Below are 20,579 nucleotides of genomic sequence, written 5' to 3' on the forward strand. Positions count from 1 at the left end.
AAATGAAGATTTGGAGGATGCAATCATTGTAGGAAGGCAGTCCACTATTTGCATTAGGTGCCTGCGCTGATTTTGTTCACTGGATGAATTCCTCCATTGATTACCATTAGGAACTAAAACACTGTGTTATGGGGTTGTAGTACTGTTGGTAGTGTTCTAATTTGTTCTGTATTTCATTTAAATACATCATTTATTACTCAGTTTATCTTTTTATATCTTTTTAACTATTTCCATGAAACTTCGGCTAATTGGGCAGTCGCTTAATTGGGCCAAAATGGCCCAATGTGTCCCAATTGATCTGAATTCACTGTATTTACTAGTTCACTTTCATAATCTATCTTCTCTTTCCCTGTGGTTTTCAAAGTTGTCCCTATCTTCCAGTTCCTCACTATTCTTGGCGACATTGTATGCATGAACATTTAGTTTGATATCTTCTTTTATTTCTGTAGTTATCCAAGTCTGGCTCTCCCCACCCGTACTGCCCTTGCTTTTAACTGGAATATACTTTGGTTGAGCACCATGAAAAATGTCTTTGAAAGTCTTCCACTGTTCCATCAACTGTCCCATGATATAAACTGTGTTCTCTGTCTAAGCTGATCAGCTCCTCAAAGATTAAAAGTACATCTATTACCAAAGCATGCATGCTGAGATACATGTCTGCAACCTTGAGATTTGTCTTCTCAGATTTCATTGTATTCTCTTTTGTTTAGGCATAATACACTTGTTTTAGATTGACCTATTGCACCCTCCATTTGTATGAGAAATTCAATCATACTGTGATCATTACTTTTAAAAACACCTTGAGTGAAATTTCAAACATACAAATTATAATTCTGCACAAAGATGATCTAGGGGTTGAGGGTTTTAAAAAATTGAAATATTTTATTAATAAGTCAATAGAAAATATTACAAAATATATTTAAATTCAACACATTCATTTTTTTGTTTAAAAGTTGTTTTCTAAACTTTTAATAATTGTTTTTTATGATGTTGTTCTCCTTTTCCCCAGACCCTAGTCCTTATTGATATTTTGCGCTTCTTTTTAGCAAGCTTGATCCCTTGTACTGAAGCAGTGATTCAATGGAAGCAATTCTGATGTCTAGACCAGAGGCTTGAGCCTGAAAACCACTGCAGGAAGGAGAGAGTGCCAGCCACATTGTTGGTGGTTGCTGCCTTTCAGATGAGGTAGCAAACCAAGACCCAGTCTGTCCACACAAGTGACTGCAGGCGCTATTTAAAAGAACAAAATATTCTTCCTTGATCAACATTTACCCTTCATTACTAACTAAGACAAATTATGACATGACTGATCAAAAACTGTACATGCTGTACGGTGGCTACTTTCATTCCTGTATTACTGCAAGACTGGATTTTTAAAGTGGGTGGAAAAGGTGCACTGGGACATTGAGTAATATGAGTATGTAAATGCAAATTCATCCCTTGCGAGGGTTCAGAAAAAGGCCATAAGGTTTTTATCAGTCTTTCACTCTTTTAATAAGAATGACAGTTCAGATTTCGCTCCATGGCAGGAAAAACAATTAAATTGCAGATCCTTAATTGATCTTGCCCACATGAATAATTTCTGTATGGATGATTTTAAAATGAAGAAATGACATCTCCTGGGAAGGAGATACTCTCAACACTTTTATCTATTGTCTTACAGAGATTAGGAAAGATATTGGATGATGAGTATCACTGACCCCCAAGAGTACACTTCACATTAACTTATGGACTATAATGCAGACTCAACCAGTACCATACTTTAATGAGAAAATATGCGAGTCTGAAAAATTACAGCATGGGGGTGACCAAATGGTGAACCGTAACCTAATTAAGGAACTACGCTATTATGATATCTGCACTTAACACCCTGCCCTACTTTGAGGGAAATGAGAACCTCAATTAAATATTCATGGATCACTCCCACCACAATTCTGATATAGTAACAACATTAGTCCCACTCTATCTTAATATAATTCATCTACCAGAAAAGGAACTTGAAAAATGTAACCTGTTTTTACAAATCCAATAATCATCATAGAAACGCAACTGCCTTTGAAATTTTCACAAGGTTTGGTCTTTGCTGATTTTTTTTTCTGTTAATACCAGCTGCTCAATTATTGATACCATAGAATTTTTGAGAAAGTCGCTAGTATAGCTTTGTTGAAAGCGCTTGCAAAATCCAGGAGTTACATTTGGAAAGGCACAGAAGAAGGCCAAGTGGCCCAGTGGGTTTCAGTAGATTCTTAGAACAGCAATGTTGTCAGTTATCATTTCCCTCATCTTTTCCCATAAAATCCACACCAATTCTCCCATGTGACTATTCAATTCCCTATAAAGGTTTCTATTTCCACTACCCTTACAGACAGCAGATTGCATATTAGCATTAATGATTTTTCTCAATCCCCTTGTAACTTTTAAACCTGTGCCACTATCTATTGAGCTCCACCTCAATGCCATTATCCAGCCTAACGATACCAGATCTCCTCTCAATTTATATGATACAAAAGAGAACAACCTCAACTTATCCAGTTTAACAATACAGTTGAAATCTCTCATCCCCAAAACCTTTCCTAGATGCTCTCGAGGGCCTTCACTTCCTTAATAAGTTTAGACTGGTCACAATACTCCACTTTTAATTGGTAGGTTCTGTAAACCTTTTATGTTTTAAAACCCTTTGCCTCTATTTATGAAGTTATGTTTTACCGAGTGCTCTCTCTATATCCTGCATTTTCTCCTCCTCCACCTACCACCTGCTCAGCATTCACGGGCCTACGGAAGCATCCTGGACTATCTCACATTTCATATGCCCCCTTAGCTTACTCCCTTCTTCCACTTGAAGTACAAGGGTTGCAAATACAGGTGAATATGACCACTTGGTAGTTGTTCAAGTTGCACACCACCCAGATATGCCAATAACAGACATCCCACCTCTCCCGGAAGTTCTGGGAGTCTCCTGCATATCGATAGTGGCTCCCTGATGCCCAGAAATTATATACAATATCCCGGAAATAGATTTTTTTGAGAGGGAGAGGGAGAGCGAGCATTCTGATTGGTCTCTCTTCGTGCTAAGAGTGGTCCTCAACCACCGGGCCGAGAGGAAACAATATGATTTGGTGATGTGAAACGATATGAGTCAGCTGCACCTTTCCTCATTCCCTGTCACGCACTGTTGAATTTTAACGCACGCGAGGTCATCAGTGACTCAAGACGTGCAAAGGAATGGGTCCGTGACCCATTTGTGAATGTCCCCGGTGAATCATCCATGTCAGCACAGGAAGAAGATCAACTCCTCGAGCTTGCAAATGACGCCGGGCTGAAAAGTACATTTGACATAACATCTCTGCTGGCATTCTGGATCAAAGTCAAGGCTGAATATCCTGAGCTAGCCAAGAAAGCATTGAAAACATTGCTTCCATTTCCAACGTGTTTCTGCAATGGATGCAACGAAAACTAAATTTGCGGAATAGACTGGACGTAAGGAACCCCCTTCGAGTATCGCTGTCTCCCATCACCCCTCGATAGGACCGTCTTGTTGCAGGAAAACAAGCCCAGGTCTCCCACTGATTCAGCGATATTGGTGTGTTGCAATGATTTTATATGTTCATATGGGGAAAATATGCACTGTGTGTTTAATATCCAAATGTTACTTAAAATGTTATGATGCTATTGACTTATAAGTGACTTATAATTCAGTGGTCCCCACCCTCCGGGCCGCGAAGAATACAGTGGTGGCCAGAACGCACCCAGCACATCTTTAAGAAAAATGCCGAAATAAACAAGCTAATTGATTAGGTACTGCCCGGCACGTAAATGTCGGCCCAGATCAGAGGTGATTGCCGATTGCGTCGTCTCTGATCTGAATTGACATTTACGTGCCGGGTAGCACCTAATCAATTAGCTTGTTTATTTCAGCTTTTTTCTTAAAGATGTGCTGGATGCATTCTGGCTATCGCTGTACTGCTTCATTCTTTGCGGCCTGGAGGTTTGGGACCACGGTTATAATTGACTTATCACTACATTCATGCGAGGAAAATATGCGCTGTGTGCTTAATATTAAATTCGTTAGATAAACCCCTTTAGAAACGCAATTGAGTGTATTAGCCACTTACAAGTGATTTATAGTGACTTATCACCTATATTCCGGTTGCGTTTAACACCCACCCCCGCCACCCCCAGGTCAGCCGGTCCGCAAGAATATTGTCAATATTAAACCGGTCCAAGGTGCAAAAAAAGTTGGGGACCCCTGATTTAAACTAGCTGGCTAGCTGCCAAGGAGCTATGCTATTGATGTCCTACGTGATGAGGCCAATCTCCCTGTAGACTTGCTTAAAGTTGTGATAGAATAAACATGATAATATAAGTACATATTTTAATCTCACATTTGCTGCACACCCAACCTGGTTTACAGATTAGACAAAATCACTAAACAAAGTATTACATACACCCTTGGAGGTCGACGGGGGCGTGAGGGAGGATATGGGGTTGTGGGGGATGGGGGTGCTACCTCCCTGAAATGAGTTTTTGCAGGGTGGGACGTCTGCAATAAATCACTCTTCCTCCATCTGCACTGAGCAAGGTTCCTGAACCCATTAATCATCTGTAATTTAACTATGAGGGTTGTAGCAACTTAATTTTAAGGCAATTTAAAGGTAGTATGTCCTGGCATTGCTAGTGAAAACCACATGCTATTTATAAATAAAAATCAGTAAAGTATTTGAACAAGTTTTAATAGCAAGAACATAAGATTGAGTGATAATTGGTTGGGAGGCTAAGAGACAAAGCACCAAATAAATAAACTGTTCTCTTTTTGGTGAATGTGACGTGATGTTTCTCAGGTATCCTTTTACGGCCTATATCACTGATGACAGAATCATGATTTTTTAAATATAAGTTTGCAGATAACTCCAAGCTAGAAGGTACAGTAAGTTGTGCAGGTAGTTACAGAGGAACCAAAGTGGACTGAGGGTGCAGACAGAACATAAAGGTGTCTAAGAGCATGCAGCTTAGATCATAGAAAGCAAATTGCAAAATTTTGTTCCAGGTTAGAATAAGGTGCAGAAATAGAGTTGGATGACATAAATTAGTCCAGGGTGTACTTTTGCTTGGGAATTGCTTGCAGCTGTGCTAGCAGATAATTGTAGGGGGAGAACTGATTTTATCAAGTGAAGGAAATAGTTAAATCTGATTCCTCCTTAGTAATGCGAAATGGAAGTTTGTAAGACAAAATGGTGTTAGTTTGATATGTGGTAACAACCTGAAGATGTGCATGGACGCACATCCTTGAGATTAGACACTGGTGAAGAATGTTTTCTTCCTTGTGGACCTGTTGTCCCTGTTTCCAAGTTCTGTGCCTAGGCCGATGGTTGCGAGAGATAAGAAGGTACAAGCTGATATCATTAGGGATGGAAAAGTAGTGGGTAAGAGTTACGTTAGATTTTTAACGGCTCTTGAATTGTCAGAAAAGAAGTGCCTTCTTGGCACTATAGGTGAATCTTCTCTCAGGCTGAGTTGTGACTTGTGCTCAGAGCTGGAGATAGAGACAAGAATATCAACAGTGATACAGAGGGTCATCTGGACAATTACAGCTTTAGCGGTATTCAAGAAGCACTACTTTATTCACACCTTTCTTTCTTTATGCATTTTATTCTTTACACAACTCAAATAAAATAATTTCCTATAACTTTTAACATGCATACAGTGCCTACTTTGTTTGCTGCTGAATCCGAAAAGAATAAAGAATAGATTTTTAAATATTTTCATTACACCTAGTCCCAGTTAAGCAGGAAGGTTAATATTCACTAACGTTTCTCAGGTCCTCATGAGGATTTTTAAAAAGCCCGGTAATAGACATATACAGGAATGGCCTCACTCTAAACTTCCACAACTAACATATTGGAAAAGACATGCCAGACAACATGTGAAGAATAGAGTAACAGATTGCCAATGTAAACCACTAAATCTCTCACAGTTTCTGGAATACAAACTGGATAATGTCAAGTTTCCTGTCTGCTCACTCTCCAGTCAGTTAATTATTATTATTATCGCCATCATGGACACTGAATTAGGGGCAGATAGCCCAACAGCTGTAATAGTGTCAGTTTTGGATTACTGATTAAATCTAACTACATACCCATTGTACATTGCTAATATACCAACACAAAACATTTGCAATATAGTGTTTTATTTTCTGAGATGGTGTAATCCTATATTTGCTTACCTCAGGGGAATGTCCTAGGCCCAGCCACCTTCAATTTCCTCATCACCGACATTTCTTCTACCAAAAAGTTCAGAAGTAAGAATGTTTGCTAGCAATTGCATAATGTTTAGTTCAATTCACAGCAAATGAAGAAAAAGTCAAAATTGACCTTCTGTCTGTGTTGGTATGTGACAAGTAACACTTGTTCAGTGATGTCCCAGCAATGGCCAGCAACTACAAGAGAGAATCTAACCATCTTTCCTTTATATTCAGTTGCATCACTTTTGTGAAATCCCCAACTATCAGCATCCTAATGGTCACCACTGATGAGAAACTTATTTGGGTCAGATACTGGGTATCCTACAATGTGTGCGTCACCTTAGATACTCCAGGAGTATGATGGAATAATCCCATGATGGAGATTGGTTAAGCGTAGCTTTAACATGACTCCATCCAGCACAAGGCAGTCTCCTTGGCAGTCATCTCATCGACCACTCTGAAAATTCAATGTCTGCACCAATAGTTTACAGTGCCATCACCATGTACCACACATAACCTCACTCAGTCCACTCCACGAGTTCCCTCTGAACTTGCAACCTCCACAACAAGGAGGGACAGGAATTCCTGGAGCAAAGCCACACCACCACTTGCTGACTCTCATGCAGGTCACCCACCAGCCTGATCTGAAAATGCATATATTAATCGGTCATTATCACTGGGTCCAAATCAAGGATCTCCCGCACCTTAAGCACAGCAGGGACACCTTCATGCCTGAGCTCACTGCCACTTTCTCAGGCATAATTAGGGATGCATAATAAATGCTAAGGCTTTTTCAGCAGCATTCACATCCTAAAAAATGGATAATTAAAAAAAGCTGTGGTAATATCACAGGTAAGTCAATGGGCCAGGTCCTGGCTTCAGTGTGAAATGATGCAAGTGTCATTGACCTTGAATAAACTTGGCCATGATGATTCACAGTAAGGTGTTTCTGGTGTAAGATACTGTTCAAAAGGATATTGTCAATCAACTACACAGTGACAGCAAAAATAACACTGCATTGCAAGTGGCAGCGATGAATTCTCACAGGTGGGGAACTAGTTTCCTTACTGCCTTTTTCCCCTCACCAACTGTCAGTGACAAAAATCACTGCATTTTGAACTTAAACACACAAAACTGACGCTATTTAAAGACTGTTTGCTCTAAGCAGAGTTTGGTGTCCAACTGCCGTCCAAGTGCACATGACTGATGCTAGTAGAAACTGTTCAGCAATACAATTTTTAAAAAATTAATAATTTCTTGGAATGCAAAATAAATATGAACATACTGTATCTGGGTAGATGCTGAAGAATCAGCTCAGAGTTTCTGCAAATAGCTAGCAGCTTCATTCAGAACTGGAATCATTTACCACCGTAATGGTGAGGAGGTTTGGGGCTCCCATGCCAGTAGCTCATATATTCAAGCCCTGAGCTGCTCTCCACTGTGATCATCCACTCTGATGTTGAGGTCTTTATGGAGCTTGGTGGAGCACAACCCTCCTACAGTTTTCCGGCACTTAAGATAGGAAATCAATACATTGATTTCATATTAGTTAGCTCTGGCACAAGTTTAGCAACTCTACTCATTTCTATGGCATTGCATAGCTGGTAATTGAGAGACAAAAAAACTCAAAGTAACTTATGTATAATACTAAAGTGTGTTGATTTATGTACATTTATTTTCTAGTGTTTTTACTACTCGTTTAAAAAAAACAGCATTGTAAATTTTTAATGTACAATGAACTGTGGTTAATTGGGGCACATTGGGACCAGTACATTTTGCCCTGATTAGCTGAAGTTTCATGGAAATAATTAAAAAGATATAAAAAAGAAAAAGTACAGTACGAGAAAAAATCTGCAGATGCTGGAAATCCAAGCAACACACACAAAACGCTGGAGGAACTTAGCAGGCCAGGCAGCATCTATGGAAACAGTAAACAGCCAACGTTTCAGAGTGAGACCCTTTGGCAGACTGGTTTAAGTGTATTGGTGTACCATACAACTGACTAACAATTTATGTATTTAAATGAAATACCAAACAAATTAGAACTGTACCAATACCTCTAGAGTACCATAAAACTGTATTAGTTCCTAATAGTTATTGATAGAGAAATTCATCTGTCACGTTCTTTTGGTTGACTAAATGAACAAAGTCAGCGCAGACACCCAGTGCAGATAATGGTGTTACAAGGAGGCGACTGGAGGCGGACCCAAGTGCAGGACATGGGTACAGAGACAGACTTGGACTTGACTAGGAACTTGGAACCAGGACTTGGACTTGACTTGGAACTTGGAGCTTGGACCTGGACTTGACTCGGAACTCGGATCTTGGGACTCAGATTGGAACACAGAGCCTGGACTCCGGCTTGGACTCGAACAAGGAACCGGGACTCCAGCTTGGACTAGGACTCAGAACGACAAAACAACAACAGTCCATTCAAGTACCGGCAAACGGCCTGCCTACTCAGCTGGATACAAGTCGACAAAAACCAAACCATGACAGTCCATTTGAATCTCGGCTCGGAGTAGCAGCAATGGCCAACATATCTCAGCTGGCCTTGGAAACGGCAGAATTCATACCTTTGGCTTGGAGTGGCGGCAAACGGCCGGCAACTCAGCTGGACACGAAAAGGACCGAATCCCCAGAGCACTCTGGGCACTGAAGCCACTTAGAGACCACAGTGAACGGGGACCCAAATCGGGCACAACTGCACTTGCTCAGGTGATGGTCCAGCCCCGAGTAGCTGTAAGCCGGAGCTTTTATGCTTTCGGTTCAGATGGGAAATAGGTGCCTTAATGAAGGCACCCGATGGACCATGGGGAAAAGGAATTAACCGGAATGAGGAGTAAACGGACCGGACCATGACAAATGGACTGCCTTTGTACAATGCTTTAGATGACCGCATTCTCCAAATCTCCATTTTCATTGTAACATTCAAGATGATTGTTGACACCTTCAAATTCTTCGTAATTCCTAACTTGCTGAAGTAGTGAAATAGTTTCATATTAACTCCCGGCCATTTCTGGCATCTCCAAGCCTGAATACTTGAAACCAAGGTGAGCAAAACAGTCCAGGTTGTCTTACTGCTACCAGTGACAGAAATCATTGCTTTTTGATCACATCACACAAAACTGACACTGTTTAAAAACCGATCGCTCAAAGCGTGGTGTAGTGTCTAATGGCCATGCAAGAGCACGTGACTGATGCTAGTTAGAAACTGTTCGGCAACAGCTTCCTGCTCTAATTAAGCAGCGTAGTGACCAAATGAATGAAGGGAATCCTGGCTACTTTCTCGATTTAGTCTTTGTCCTTTGAGAGTTGTCACAAATAAACAGCTATCCCACTTAACCGATGTCACAATTAATCGGAATCCACTGTATGTTATTTATTTGTTCACTCGTTGTGATCATCATTAGGAAGCTCGGTATTTATTGTACATTCCCAATTGGACTTCCTTTTCTTAAGGCCTGTGGTTCTATATAACTTCATGGTCGCTATTACAATAGTTGCCGCTTATTCTCAATTACTTGAATTTAAATTCCCCAGATACAACACTGAGATTTAAAATCATGCTTCCAGATCAATAGGTGAAGCCTCTGGAGAGTAGCCTAGTGACTTAACCAGTATTCTAAAAGTATATGAGAGACACCTCTAAATACTCATGCTGCTTATGAACTTTGACAGCTGGTTCAGCCCGAGGGCACATTTTCACCAGCTGTCACGAAGTTTCTGTGGATTAATGATTGAAAGTCCTGTGCTGCCCAAGACTTCTATGGTGATCTGGCCAGAGCCAGCGTCACTGACAAAGTTCTCACAGAGGGAAATGTCAACAGAAAAGAACAGACTTTGGTGGGAGGACAGGCAGTGAACATGAGTACTGTGAACCTACAACTAATTTCGAGAAGTTTCCAGGCCATTATAAATAAAAATAAAACTCCCTTTCAAAAGGGAAGTTCAAAAGCATGAAATAATGTCAACCCAAATTTTTGTCTAAATGAGCTGGTTAGGCAGTATTTTTGGCCTAGCATGCTACTTAAAATGTAGCTACAACCTGTAATGTTTTCAGGAGTATTTTTCACAACAAGGATAGTTCACACTTCCCACTGTCCCTGCCAGTTCAGTAGGTTTAAAGATTAAACGTGTTCACAGTTCAAGACAGTATATCTTGTGGATGAGCAGGGAATCAATGGGAGTTCATCTGGATTTTGGTGTATGGTTGTGCTCCTGCATACTCCAGCAGCTTCCGTCAGTTTCCCCTGTGTCATTTTGGCAAATGCTGACAGTTTTGCTCTCAGGACAACACAAATTCTGGGCCAGTGCTGCATCAGGCACACAAGAGGCCAATAAACTATGTGTTAAAGAACTGAGAAATGCAGCCTGTAAAGCTCCTGATTCCAGTTACAATATAAATAATTGTTACTCTTTCCTACACTCTATGGTTAAGGAATGAGCTTCAGTAGTAAACATAGCTTGAAGTTTCATTGTGCAATACAAGAATCCATTGTGTCCCAAAAGATTTAGGTATTTTGCTGTGCCGAAAATGTACTTACTTTAGAAATTACCTCGGGTTACACATAGCCCTCTATTTTTCTAAGCTCCATGTACCTATCCAGGAGTCTCTTAAAAGACCCTATCGTATCTGCCTTCCCCACCATTGCCAGCAGCCATTCCACGCACTCACCACTCTTTGCGTAAAAAAACTTACCTCTAACATCTTCTCTGTACTACTTCCAAGCACCTTAAAACTGTGCCCACTCATGTCAGCCATTTCAGCCCTGAGAAAAAGCCTCTGACTATCCACATGATCAATGTCTGTCATCATCTCTCATCTCTATCAGGTCACCTCTCATCCTCCGACGCTCCAAGGAGAAAAGGCCCAGTTCACTCAAACTATTCTCATTAGGCATGCTCCCCAATCCAGGTAATATCGTTGTAAATCTCTTCTGCACCCTTCCTATAGTTTCCACTTCCTTCCTGTAGTGACATTCTCAGCACGGTGGAGGAACTCAGCGGGTCGGGCAGCATCCATGGAAACAACATTTCGGGACAGAACCCTTCGTCAGGACTGAAGAGGGAAGGGGCAGAGGCCCTACAAAGAAGGTGGGGGTGGGTGGGAGGGAGAAGGTTGGCAGGTTCCAGGTGAAAAACCAGTAAGGGGAAAGATAAAGGGGTGGGGGAGGGGATAGGCAGGAAAGGTGAAGAAGGAATAGGGGAAAGCACAATGGGTAGTAGAAGGAGGTGGAACCATGAGGGAGATGATAGGCAGCTGGGGGAGGGGGCAGAGTGAAATAGGGATAGGGGAAGGGAGGGGGAGAGAATTACCAGAAGTTGGAGAATTCAATGTTCATTTTAAGGGGCTGGAGGCTACCCAGACGGTAGTCTCCTCCAATCTGAGTTTAGTCTCATCATGGCAGTAGAGGAGGCCATGTATGGACATATCCGAATGGGTATGTGAAGCAGAGTTGAAGTGGGTGGCAACCAGGAGATCCTGTCTGTTGTGGCAGACGGAGCGGAGGTGCTCGACGAAGCGGTCCCCCAGTCTGCATCGGGTTTCACCGATGTAGAGAGGCCGCACCGGGAGCACAGGATGCAATAGATGACCCCAACAGACTCACAAGTGAAGTGTTGCCTCACCTGGAAGGACTGTTTGGGGCCATGAATGGTGGCAAGAGAGGAGGTGTAGGGATAGGTGCAGCACTTACGCTTACAGGGATAAGTGCTGGGTGGGAGATCCGTGGGGAGGGACATGTGGACCAGGGAGTCGCAGAGGGAATGATCCCTGTGGAAAGCGGAGAGGGGTGGAGAGGGAAAGATGTGCTTAGTGGTGGGGTCCTGTTGAAGGTGGCAGAAGTTGCGGAGGATAATGTGCTAGATCTAGAGGCTGGTGGGTGGTAGGTGAGGACAAGGGGAACTCTGTCCCTGTTGTGGTGGCGGGAGGATGGGGTGAGTTAGAGGTGACCAGATCTGAGTCCAGTACTCCAAGTGGGGTCTGACCAAGGTCCTATATAGCTGTAATATTACCTCTCAGCTCTTGAACTCAATTCCATGGTTGATGAAGGCTAATGCTCCATATGCCTTCATAACCACAGAGTCAACCTACGCAGCAGCTTTGAGTGTCCTATGGACTCGGACCCCAAGATCCCTTTGGTCCTCCACATTGCCAAGTGTCTTACCATTGATACTATATTCTGCCATCATATTTGACCTACCAAAATGAACCACTTCACACTTATCTGGGTTGAACTCCACCTGCCACTTCTCAGCCCAGTTTTGCATGCTATCGGTGTCTCGCTGTAACCTCTGTAGCACTCCACACTATCCACAACACCCTCAACCTTTGTGTCATCAGAAAATTTACTAACTCATCCCTCCAGTTCCTCATCCAGGTCATTTATGAAAATCACAAAGAGTAGAAGTCCCAGAACAGATCCCTGAGGCACACCATTGGTCACCGACCTCCATGCAGATACTGTATGACCCGTCTACAACCACTCATTACCTTCTGTGAGCAAGCCAATTCTGGATCCACAAAGCAAGGTGCCCTTGGATCCCATGTCTCCTTACTTTCTCAATATGCCTGGCATGGGATACCTTATCAAATGCCTTGCTGAAATCCATATACACTACATCTACTGCTCTACTTTCATCAATGTGTTTAGTCATATCCTCAAAAAATCAAATCAGGCTTGTAAGGCATGACTTGCCTTTGACAAAGCCATGCTGACTATTCTTAATCATATTATACCTCTCCAAATGTTCATAAATCCTTTCAGGATCTTCTCCATCAACTTACCAAACACTGAAGTAAGACTCACTGGTCTATAATTTCCTGGGCTATCTCTACCCCCTTTCTTTAATAAGGGAACAACATCTGCAACCCTCTAATCCTCCGGAACCTCTTCCGTCCCCATTGATGATGCAAAGATCATCACCAGAGGCTCAGCAATCTCCTCCTTCACTTCCCATAGTAGACTGGGGTATATCTCATCCGGTCCTGGAGACTTATCCGATGATGTGCTTTCCAAAAGCTCTAGCACATCCTCTTTCTTAATGTCTATATGCTCAAGCTTTTCAATCCACTGTAAGTCACCCCTACAATTGCCAAGATCCTTGTCCGTAGTGAATACTGAAGCAAAGTATATTCATTAAGCATCTCTGCTAGCTCCTCCAGTTCCATGCACACTTTTCCACTGTCACACTTGATTGGTCCTATTCTCTCATGTCTTATCCTCTTGCTCTTCACAAGAAGCAACTATACAAGGAACAAGAAAGATAATGCATTCATTCATGTCATGCATCTACCTTTTTCCTGCCAAAGCCAGCATTTATTGTCCATCTTTAATTGCTCTTGAATTGATATGGTTACCAACAGGGCAGACAGTGTCAGCAATATTACTCTGGCTCTGAAGTCACGCAGAGGGCAAACCAGATAAAGAAAACAATTTTTCTTATCTGTAAAGGGCACTTGTAAACAAATAGGATTTAGTTAATGGACACTTTTGAAGATGCCGAATTTTAGCTTGTTACCTTAAATTTCACTTAATTCTCAACATATTTTATATATATTATAGAAGTAACATTGTTAATAATTATCAGAACATTGTTTAGGAATATTAGGAATGAAATCCTTTGAGAACAAGGATCCTTTTCATTTTTCACCCTCCTTGTCAGCTAATTTTGATAATTAATCTACTCATGCATTTCATTCATCCTGACATTGTCAGTCTCTTCTGCCTGACAAAACCAGCCTTAGTCACCACAGTCCTCACAAATACCTGCTCAACCTCCCTTTCTACCAGGACTTTAATATGGTTGACCACTTCTGGCGCCTCCCCACATCATGCCACTGTGTAGAAGCCAGCAGGATCCATTTTTATCCAACTGCAGCAAGAGAATCTCTCCATAGTCCTATACTAGTACCTCTGGAGTACTACAAAGGTCTCTCCATAGCCCCCTCCTAATTCACATCTATATGCTGCTTCTCAGCATCATCTAAAAGCAGTGTTAATTTCCATGTTTGTTCTGGTGATACACAACCCCATTCTGCAAGCAATTCCCTTGTCCAGACCATCTCCCAGAGCACCACCCCCTCATTGCACACTATTGAGTTCCTAACACTGGCAGAAGTTTCTCCCACCTTAATATTAGGATGACAGAATTAATTCTCCTTGTTCCCATTATAAACTCAATTCCCACATCACCACCATTTCCCTCTCTGGCCTGAAAGTGAATCAGGCAGTTTCCAGCTTTGGTCTCACATCTTCAGACCATTTGCCAACTCCATTGGCAAGATTACTACCTTCCACCTTAGTGACATCCCCTGCCATCAGCTTACCTGCAGGTGAAACCCTAATGATTCACTGATTTTTCCCATTTATGTATGCCATTTCTGATGCAGTCCTGGCTGGCTTCCAACCTTCAATTCTCCACAAATTTGAAGTCAAACTGTATCGTTGCTGACATAAAGACTTGTCTGCCCATCAGTCATGTGAATATTTGAGTACACTGGCTTTCTGCCAGCAATAATTCCATTTGAAAAATATTAACTCTTTCTATGAAAAGTTGTTATATTAGATACACGGTCTCTGCTTATATCTGTAATCTTCTTGGACTCAGTTCTTGACAATCCTGAATTCTAATCGCTCCAAGCTTGGCAGACGAACCTTCAGTATATATATCCTCCATCTGGAATGGGTGGGTTTTCCCCAATGCTCCGGTTTCATCCTACAGTCCAAAGATGTACTGGGTAGGTTAATTGGTCATTGTAAGTTGTCCCAGATTTAGGTTAGGGTTAATTGAGGGTTGTTGGGTTGTTGGGGTGGCATAGCTTGAAGGCCAGAAGGGCCACTCCATGCTGTATAAATATAAAAGTGAGCAAGAGAGAGGGAAGAGAGAGAGAGAGAGACAGAGAGAGAGAGAGAGAGAGAGGGAGAGAGAGGGAGCGGGAGGAGTTGCTTCAGCCAGCTGAGTGCACACCAACCATCGAACACCTACTTTTACATCTATACCCATTTTATTCTCTCCGCATTCCCATCAACTTTTCCCCAAATTCTGCCATTCGCCTCTGCACTAGGGGCAATTTACAATGGCCAATTAACCTGCTAACCTGCACGTTATCAGGATATGGAAGGAAGCCCAAGCACTCACACCACCACGAGGAGAATGTGCAAACTCCACAAAGGCAGCAGGATTAAACTCAGGTCTCTATTTTAATAGCTCATTCAGTACATTCACCTACTTCTACAACAGTCCAGCACAGTCTGGGCCCTTCTGTATTGTTTTTCCCTGACAAGAAAAAGAACCTTAACACTGGCCTTTGCAGTTCACTATTAGACTATATGAAATAGTACTATACACCATGTCCGTCTGCCTTTGCTTCCATCTGTCATTTCAGCACTAGTTCAAATCACTAGAAAATTATCCAAAATATAACCAATGCATTAAAAAGATACCATATTTCTGACAACAATCTAATATTAAGTACGTCATGTTAATTCTAAACATTAACATTAAAGCCTTATTGATTTACAACGTTATCAGAGATCCTGCTAGTCATTTATTATTATGCATCTCCAAATTCATTTCCAACTATTACTGTCTTGTAAATCTGACATACAATTATTAATTGAAATTGTACAATCAATGTTAAACAATATATCAAATGTGGTGCTATAACGTGTATCACTGTGGAAGGGGAACAAGTTTGTAACTTAAATTGCACCTGAGGTTTTTGGATTTGACAGATATTAACCCTTTCCCCTCGGCCCCTTTATCAGAAATACACCCCTCGTTTCCCTTAGATGGCGCTATCTGCACGAACTGACATTTTCCAAAGACAACATAGAACTTGCAAGCAGGGAACGTGGCTCGCTCCAAATGTTTGACTGTCAACACTGAATAAAATGTGCAGATGATTTCTGAAACTTACTCGCATGTTATGGGGCAAAAAGAAAAGTGACCCCAACTACCAATCGCCCAATATATAAGCATATACATGACCAGCTACAAGTCCAGCTTGCTAGAGAATTTATGTACAAGGTGGTTGAATCATTCCGCCCCAGCATCGCCTTCTACCCGAATCAAACGGCGGCAATGTCATGGCAAAAGGTCACATCAGCAATAAAATAAGCGGCAGATAGGTTTAAACGAGCCCGCCAAAAATGAATCGACCCCAAATGCTTTGGAGCTTTAAGGAAGAGTGTCGATGTACTGAGGCAGGTGGCACTTTTGGGTCATACAGAACGGAACCAGACGCTTCAACACATCCAGCCCCAGCTGACGATGAAGCTCTCCCATGTTCACTTCAACTCTGCCACTCCGTTCTCAACCCCCAGCATCCTACCACTGACCGACATTCTAGGGGTAATTTTCTACTGACAGTTAACTTCAGAACCCAAATGTCTTCGGTGTGTGGGAGGAAACCATGGCACAGCGGAGAAACCCACCTGGTAATAGGGAGATCGTGCAGACTCCACACGGACAACACCCGAAGTCAGCACTGAACCCGGATCACGGGCATTGTGCAGCTCCAGTAGTTGGGACGCTGTGCCGTCCATTTCCTTGTTAGAATGTGTTTCGGTGATTTCTACAGTTACCGCCTTTAATCGTCGGCGGGGACAGACAGCAAAGGTCAGGGAGACATTGCCATCGGTGCAAAGTCAAATGATGGGTATACCTGTCAAGCCCTCGTCCGTTGAAGTAATCGCAGATGTCACCTTGGGCTGAACACATCACTGAGCTTCACCGGCATAGATGCCAATAACCGCAAGGCTGCTGCCCCCACTTTAAATTGCCGACCCCAGGCAGCTTCTGCCGAGGGCTCTAGAAACTTGCTCTGGACCTGACAGAAGGAGGATGGTACCGTGATATGCATCGCTCGCGACAACTGTATTCCCAACATCACACACTCGGCCAGCAATGGTTGTGGGACTTGGTCTAGGTTAGCATTTCACCCGACTCTGTTACTTTACGCAAAGGTTCCTGAAACTTGCTTTAACACACACCAGAAAATGAAAGAATCTACTCTCCACTCGAATCCTGCGCACAATTCACAAATTAACCACAAATGGCTTGGGGTTAAAATACAACTGATCCAGATATAGATGAATTCTATTTGAGACTATCTGCTCCATTCAAGCTCCTTCAAATGGCCCTTCTTGAAGGAAGCAACCACAGGTGGGCTCCTGCCCCGAATATAAAAGAACTGAATTCGCTGACATTTAGCGGCATAACCCTCCTTTACGGGTGATAGTGAAGGAGGTAGGGAAGGGAGCTCTATGTAAACTCAGGGTGCCATTGCCCATTTAATAGCTTTGCTAACTGTTCTCCTCACGGGATATACGAGCACGTCACTGTGCTTGCTGCAGAGCAGCCGTGCACCAGCGCGCGTGGCTCTCCAGCTCCCCGGATCCCGACTGGTGACGTGTCACAGTACACCGCCTGACACGCTGCCATTTGCCCCTGTCTGTGCCGCGGCTCATTTAGAAGGGACAATGTCTTATTCTTAATCAGTTGTGTTCACTGCTCTGCGAACGGGGGAGGGGGGGATCAAAAAGAAGTTACTCAGTTTTGTACTGGCTCAAAGCTTCGAATCAGAGCGCAGAATCAGATCATTCGGTCCATCGTGTCAATGGCAGCCCTAAACAGCAATCTATACTAATCCCATCCGGAGGCATTCTGTTTCGTATTTCTAGCGCTCGTCTAAATACTCAATGATCGAGAGGATAGGATGATACATTAGGATCCCCCCCAATGTCCTCCCTCTCCCAATAGAAAACATTGAATGCTAACAATTTCATGATCTTGCTGAGCAGAAATAATACCTCAGGGAGGACGAGTGGAAACTGTGTCAGGGAGATTGATAGCTTTCTTTTGCGCTGATCTCAGATCTGTCATTCACTGCAGGAGCTGAGTGAGGGCTAATGATGGTTATAGACGTGACTGCACGCTCCCTGGTCAATGGTATCAGGGCGCAGTATTCAGCTTTGACGGCCAGACTGACCGATGAATTGTGCAATCATTTTCAGGTTAATCCCGGTCAAGGAATGTCTTGATTTCAAAACCTACCTTGTTTACTGATCCCTCCAGAAATTGATTAGATATTTTTGAAATATAATTAACCTGCTTTTGAACCATGTACATTTTAACCACGACACTCTCCCAATCTTCAACAACTCCCCAAGATTTCTAGGCCGGCAAATTCTGCCCTCTTGAACACCTCTCAGTATTATCATTGCACCTGTCGTGCCAAACACTTCATTAGCTTCAGCTCTAATCTCTGTACTTCCTGCCTGAATATCTTCTATTCTTTCACCTTGTATCCATACGCCTAAAATACCAGACAAGAATAAATGGTTAAATATATGACGCGATATCAAAATGTCTTTGTTCGCTTGCAGACGCCTTAAATAACATTGTTAATTTACTGTAGTTTAAATTTCCATTCTCTTTCATGAAAGTTCACACTTGAAAATGCCAGTCGTTTCCAAGCCTTTTATACTTCACAAGAGACTTGCTTAACTTTTGCTGTCTAAATTTCTTTTAACACAATTTACAGGAATCCGAGTGAAATGAGTTGAATGATCACCAAATCTACCAATGCAACACAGGTGTTCCCGAAGATTTCAATTTTTAAAAAAATTTACAGCTTATAAAACGGTTGATTCCCTGCCAACTGCAACTTATTTGTCCATAATCATTCATACTTAAGTTGAAAATATCTAAAAGCGGATGTGTTCTCACGTAATGAAATGAATGAACGCTTCAGGTAGATGCTATCATTCGAATGCTAATCTTCGATCCAGTTGCCACACAAGGTAGTGAGTGGTAGGATTGAAGTTCCCGAAAAGCCTTTCCCTAAGACTATTAATAATGCTATTTTGAAGATGGTAATTTCTCTACATGTAGTTGAAATATAATTCGCTTGCATTATTGAAGTTAACTGTTAACTACATAAATTCCTTGTCTAATAAACATTGTTTTGCATACGTCTCTTTGGCGAACCATTACTTCTGACAATTTTATGTGTGTGTGTGATAGAGAGTTAGAGTGAGTAAGTGAGTGAGAGAGAGAAAGAGAGAGAGAGAGAAAGAGAAAGAGAGAGAGAGAGAGAGAGAGAGATTGAGGAAGATATGGGATTTTTTGGTCGAATAAATTTCAACTGCCTTCAACCTAAGCTTTATATAGGCGCCTAAACCTCTGGTTTTCGTCTTTCATCACGCATTACGGCAGCGACTGTGCAAATGTATCTATCAGCTTGTGGACTCGTAAGTAAAACTGAGGAGATTATGAGAAATTATCGGCAAACTTCAGGTTTTTTTTGGAGGGAGGAGGGACCTTCTTTTCTACTTCTCCACACTCACCACCTACCAGATCGATCTTCTGGACATGGCTCCTTTCACAACACACAACCAGACATTCGGCCCGCCAGCGCCGTGGTAGCTTTTCGGCAACTCTGCTCCGTACTTTGCGGTCTCCCAGCTCCAAACAAGTCAACTCAAAAACTACATATCACCCAACTATCTTGACATTTTCGTGCCGGGGAACAAAATAAAAACACTTTTAGAATAGTTTGGCCATGTACAGCAGGGACATGATAGCTGATAATACGCCAGGGCAAATTCTAAACGGGAGTCCATTCTACCCTCCTCCTATCCCAACCAAACAAACCCTTGATGCAGCAGGTAACCAGTTCCCCTTCCGAAAGTTGAATTGAATTTGCTTCCAGCAGTCTGTATGTGTGGCTTACCTTCGATTGTCTATGATATTCCTTTGCTACGATGCTGACCACGGGGATTTGGATGGTGGAAGATAGGAACTCCAGTTGTAGCAGTTCCCCAGTCGTCTGCGGGAAGGCGAGAATGGCCGTGACCCCTTGCACAACCACCGTATGGCAGACACTCTCCAGGAAGGACTGCGGGTCCCTGCGGGAAGCCGGGGGTACGCTGAAGACCGGCAGCTCGCCCAACCCCGTCTCCATCCCCATCACCACCTCCACCGACAGGTTGTAAGGCAGCATGCCGTGCCTGGCGTTCAGCTGGCGGGCGGCGCGCAGCAGCGCTTCCCGGGCGTCCTGGCGGCTGTGGGCAGCGGACAACCCCAGCCCCTGCTCCCTCTCGCCCCTCAGCGTGTTGTTGGGCAGAGAAGGGAGCAAGAGCACGGCTCCCAGGCGCACCGTGTGTCCGATGCGCTTGAGAATCCGGCAGGGTTGAGGGTGGCTCCGAGAGGCAGGTGCGCTGCTCAGGAGCAATAAGAGCAGCAGCAAGGCGCAGAGAGGGAGGATAAAAACCCCCGGGAGCACTCGGCCACCCTCCAGCACTCTCATCACCTCTGAGCAAGGGGAGAT

General features: G+C 42.9%; 1 protein-coding gene across 1 annotated transcript in view; it reads right to left on the minus strand.

Moving 5' to 3' along the window:
* The window catches only part of grin3a (glutamate receptor, ionotropic, N-methyl-D-aspartate 3A), a 210,398-nt gene extending 189,840 nt beyond the window's left edge, over nt 1-20,558 (minus strand). Inside the window, exon 1 of the mRNA XM_072259455.1 lies at nt 19,983-20,558. Coding sequence (XP_072115556.1) covers nt 19,983-20,558 — 576 coding nt within the window. The remainder of the gene's footprint in view (nt 1-19,982) is intronic.
* Nucleotides 20,559-20,579: the final 21 nt, after the last annotated feature.

Source organism: Mobula birostris, chromosome 5, assembly GCF_030028105.1.
Source record: "Mobula birostris isolate sMobBir1 chromosome 5, sMobBir1.hap1, whole genome shotgun sequence".
Taxonomy (NCBI): domain Eukaryota; kingdom Metazoa; phylum Chordata; class Chondrichthyes; order Myliobatiformes; family Myliobatidae; genus Mobula; species Mobula birostris.